The following is a 4,074-nucleotide window of genomic DNA, read 5'->3' as shown; positions in this document are numbered from 1 at the left end:
TGTCCTCGAGGATGCCCCGGCGCACGACGTAGACGCAGATGTGCTGCAGCGCGATCGTCGACATGACGAAGTCGTACTCGTCGACGGGCGCGGGGGCCCGGCCGTCGGTGGCCGCGAGCCCCGCGCCGGCCGACTGCCACGCATGGAACTTGGACCGGTCCCAGCCGTCGCGGCCGACGAAGGCGAGCGCGCCCTCGACGTGCCGCGCCACCAAATCGCAGCCGTCGACGCGGTCCCAGGCCGCGAGGCGCAGCAGGTTCGCCACGTTGCGGCGGCCCCCGCAGGCGACGTCGAGGGCGCGCTTCCCCCGCCAGACGCGCGGGTCCCGCACGACGGGCTTCAGGATCATGCCCCAGTACTCCGCGGCGTCGTTGTGGATGACGTGGTTCCCGGATACGAGCTCCTGCGCCGCGGGGTCGTAGAATTTGCGCTGCATGGCGACGTAGCGCCGGCAATTTTCCACGTTGGGCGCGCGGCAGCCGGGCATGGGCCGGTCCTCGCCCGCGGCGGCGCGGTCGACGGGCCAGGGCGGGAGCGCCGCGTCGGCGGTCGTCGGCGGCCGCGCGGCGGCGGCGGCCGCGGCGGCGGCCGCGACGTCGCGCGCGCCGTCGACGTCCCAGGCGCGGAGCGCCGTCGACACGTCGCCTTCCGTCGGCGGGGAGCCGCGGGCGTCGCGCGGCACGAGAATCTCGCCCACGGCCGCGATCTTCACGATCAACCCGCGCGCGTCGTCGGCGATGGTCACGCGTCTGCGCCTCAGTTCCGCGAGGAGGCCCGCCGCCGCGCAGTCCGCCGACGCGCAGCCGTCGAAGCCGAGCGACGGCCAGTCGACGTTGAGTTCCCTGAAGTCCGCGAGCAGCGACGGCAGCGCGCGATGGTCGTCGAAGACGACGGCTTCGTCGACGTCGTACTCCGTCTCGGCGATGCGGACGATCATCGGCGCGCCCGGGGGCAGCGCGAGCGCGAGCGCCGCGACGGCGCCGAGCGCGCGCATATCAGGAGCAGAATCTGATGTTGGCTTTTCGATCAATACTACTTTTTGTTAAATAGGAAATAAATAGGAAATAAATCTGGAATCAGTTTATGCTGGAAACAACATGCCTATAAGTAAGATGTAGCGAGATAGTAAGCTCCGACACGGGGAGGCAGCCTAGTTGGACTGCCCTGCCGTGTGAGGGTGAACTATCGAGGTTACGCAGTGGCGGTACAGGCTCCGGCTCTGCGGAGGCTCCCCCAGTAGCGTGGCTTCCGTAGAAACCACCCGTAGTGACGCGTTCTAAGACGAGTCCGACGCGTTGGATGGGAATCCGATGTCCAATCCGACCACTCGATGATCGCGTTCCGCGCGGCGGCCGCGCGTCGCTCCGCGGCCGCATTCGCGCGCGAATAAAACCCCGAAAACGGTACCTCCGGGGACGACCGGACAACCGAGCGACGACGCTCGCCGGCGTCTGTCGGTGGGGTGTCGGTGGCCATTTAAGTGGGAATGACCCCGCGTCGATAGCCGGACCTGACTCTACCTGACTCTCCGAAAGTCAACTTCTCGTCAGACGCTCCGCGCCGACCAGACCATCAACGGCATCAACTTCAAGAAGGGCCGCCTCCTCGTCTACTGCCACGACCTCGCCCGCGTCCACGACGACCCGGCCCGCCGCACGTTTGAGCTCGAGCCGACGCTCCGCGCCGTCGAAGCTCGGATGGTCCGGAAGACGGGCGTCGAGCTCGACGACGCGGGAGACGCGCCGGCGCCCGCCGACAAGCCCAGGACGGGCCTGTCGGCGGCCTTTGCCGCCGTCGACGGACGCCTCGTCGTGCTGTCCGAGGCCGAGAACGCCAAGACCGTCGCCGCGTGCGACGGGTGACTCCGCGCTCGCCGTCGTCTCCCGCCGCGCGCGTCCCGCGCCACAGAGCACCTCGCAACGATCTTTTAGCAGAAACTCATAAAAGAGGCTAGATCGACGAGGAATCGGGGTGTTTCGACGGGACAACGGTCCTTTAAGCGCGGCTATGGTTTACCCCAAAATCGGGGTCTGCTGGGGGTGCCTCCGCGTGGCGGGAGCCTCGAGAGACGCTCGCGCAGAACTTCGACGTCACGGAGTTCATGGACGTGAAGACGATCCGCGGCGAGATCGACAAGGTGCTCACGGAGCGCATGACGACGCTCACGCCCCTCCGCGTGAAGCACATGATGAGCGTCGTCATCCGGGAGCACCTCGGCTGGCTCGTCGTCTGGGGCAACGTCTTCGGCGGCCTCATCGGCGTCGCGTCCTGGCTCGCCAAGTACTGAGGCCTCCTAAGGGCGCGTTTATTTTTTTGAGGGGCCGGGCCCGGGGGCCGCGGCGCTCTATCGGTTGCCTCGAGACCCCCGGCGAGCCACTCGTTCCTTGTGGACGCGGCTAGACGGCACGGCCGGCTCGAGCCTCAATCCACTCGACCCCGCCGCCCCAGGTCACCGCCGCGCGCGCGAGGAGGTGGCGCGCGGAGCAGCCGGCGACGCCCTCCATGAGCGGCGCCGCGCGGAAGTAGAAAGGCGACGCGAGGACGTCCGGCGCGAAGGACCGCGCGCAGAGCTCGGCGGCGTAGGCGGCGCCGGGGCCGCCGCCCGGGCGCCGGCACGCGGCGCGCGGGCCGCACTGCGCGTCGAGGAACGGCACGCGCGGCGGCCGTTTGTCGTCGTGCGACGACCAGGGCCCGAAGGCCGCGGAGCCCGGCCCCTGGCCGTCGACGCCCAGGGTCGCGTAGCGCAGCGCCGCCGCGTAGGCGTCGCCGAGGCGCGCGAGCGCGCGCGCGGCGCCCGCGCCGTCGCGCGCGGCGACGGCCGCGTAGAGCGCGTGCGCCGCGCTGCCGTCGTCCCAGGCGGGCGCCGCCGGCGCGGCGTCGACGAGCAGGCGGCCGGCGGCGTCCCGGGGCGCGGCGTCCCGGGCCCAGGCCTCGAGGTAGGCGTCGTAGGCGCGGCACGTCCACGCGAGGAAGTCGAGCGCGCACTCGGCGAACGCGTCGGAGAAGGGCTCCGCGGCGCGCGCGAGGTCCCGCGCGAGGTCCAGGCCCTTGTAGAGGTGGCGCTCCGCGCGGTCCTGCGCCGGTAGGGACCGCGCCATGGCGACCTGGAACACGGGCGCGCAGACGGGCACCGCGGCGACGCCGTTGACAAAGGTCGCGTTCGCCGCGTTGGGCACGTCGCAGGGCCAGCCCTCGCCGACGCTCGCCCGCGGGCAGACGCCGGCGAGGTTGTAGCAGTGGACGACGTCGCGCGTCCGCGCGAGCGCCGCGGGCAGCGGCGCGGTCCAGCGGAGGTCCGGCCGGTGCTTGGCGACCCAGGCGTACTGTCGGCCCGCGGCGGCCTCGGCCGCGAGCACGTGGCCGAAGCAGAGCTGGAGCTTCTGGAGCTGGCCGCCGGTGTCGTCGACGACGAACTGGGCGATCTGCGGGAAGCGGTCGAAGGCGCCGCGCCACGCGGCGTCCGGCGCGGCCGACGCCTGCGCGCCGCCGAAGACGAAGAAGAGGTCCGCGGCGCCGAGGGGCGCGACGGCGTCGGCGATGGACGCGGCGACGCGGGGGAAGGTCCTAGCGAGGCCCACGACGCAGTGCGCGCCCGCGGCTGCTTCTGTTGTTTGGAGGAGCGGCGGCGCGAGCTCCGCGCACGCCGTAGCGCGCCCGAGCGCCCGGCACCGCGGCTCGCGGCGGCTCCGGCGCCGGTACTCGTCGGCGGCGCAGCGCGCGCCGAGCATGTCCGCGAGCCGCTCGGCGACGCAGCCGACCGTGTCGCAGCCGGCGCCCGTCGCGAGGCCCAGGTCCTCGGCGAAGTCGCGGGCGCCGGCGACGAGCTCGGGGCGCTCCGGCGGCGGCACGGACGTCTCGAGGCGCCGCGCGGCGCCGTCGACGACGACCTCGATGTGGCAGCGGCCGCCGTCGTCGCCGCGCGTCGGGATGAGCAGCAGCAGGGCTGCCGCGACGAGGCGCCGCGCCATCACGGAGCGCGAGGCGATGCCGAAGCGCGCCACGTCCCGTGCGATGTAGGCGAAGTACAATTGTAGGCAGAAGGCCGCCGTGCGCGTGCTGCGTATGACGCCCGGA

General features: G+C 72.1%; 2 protein-coding genes across 2 annotated transcripts in view; both read right to left on the bottom strand.

Moving 5' to 3' along the window:
* The window catches only part of AURANDRAFT_68301 (hypothetical protein), a gene marked incomplete at both ends in the record, with an annotated part of 8,688 nt that extends 7,694 nt beyond the window's left edge, over positions 1–994 (bottom strand). The window contains one exon of the mRNA XM_009043948.1: positions 26–994. Coding sequence (XP_009042196.1) covers positions 26–994 — 969 coding nt within the window. The remainder of the gene's footprint in view (positions 1–25) is intronic.
* A 1,402-nt stretch (positions 995–2,396) lies between these two features.
* On the bottom strand, positions 2,397–3,968 carry AURANDRAFT_68300 (hypothetical protein; the record flags this gene model as incomplete). The annotated part of the gene is made up of 1 exon (XM_009043947.1): positions 2,397–3,968. One exon carries the CDS (start codon positions 3,966–3,968, stop codon positions 2,397–2,399), a length of 1,572 nt encoding a protein of 523 aa, XP_009042195.1.
* Between the last annotated feature and the right edge of the window lie 106 nt (positions 3,969–4,074).

The sequence above is a fragment of the Aureococcus anophagefferens genome (genome assembly GCF_000186865.1).
Source record: "Aureococcus anophagefferens unplaced genomic scaffold AURANscaffold_88, whole genome shotgun sequence".
NCBI lineage: Eukaryota > Pelagophyceae > Pelagomonadales > Pelagomonadaceae > Aureococcus > Aureococcus anophagefferens.
Note: the sequence above shows the minus strand (reverse complement) of the source record. Positions and strands in the feature narration are given on the sequence as shown.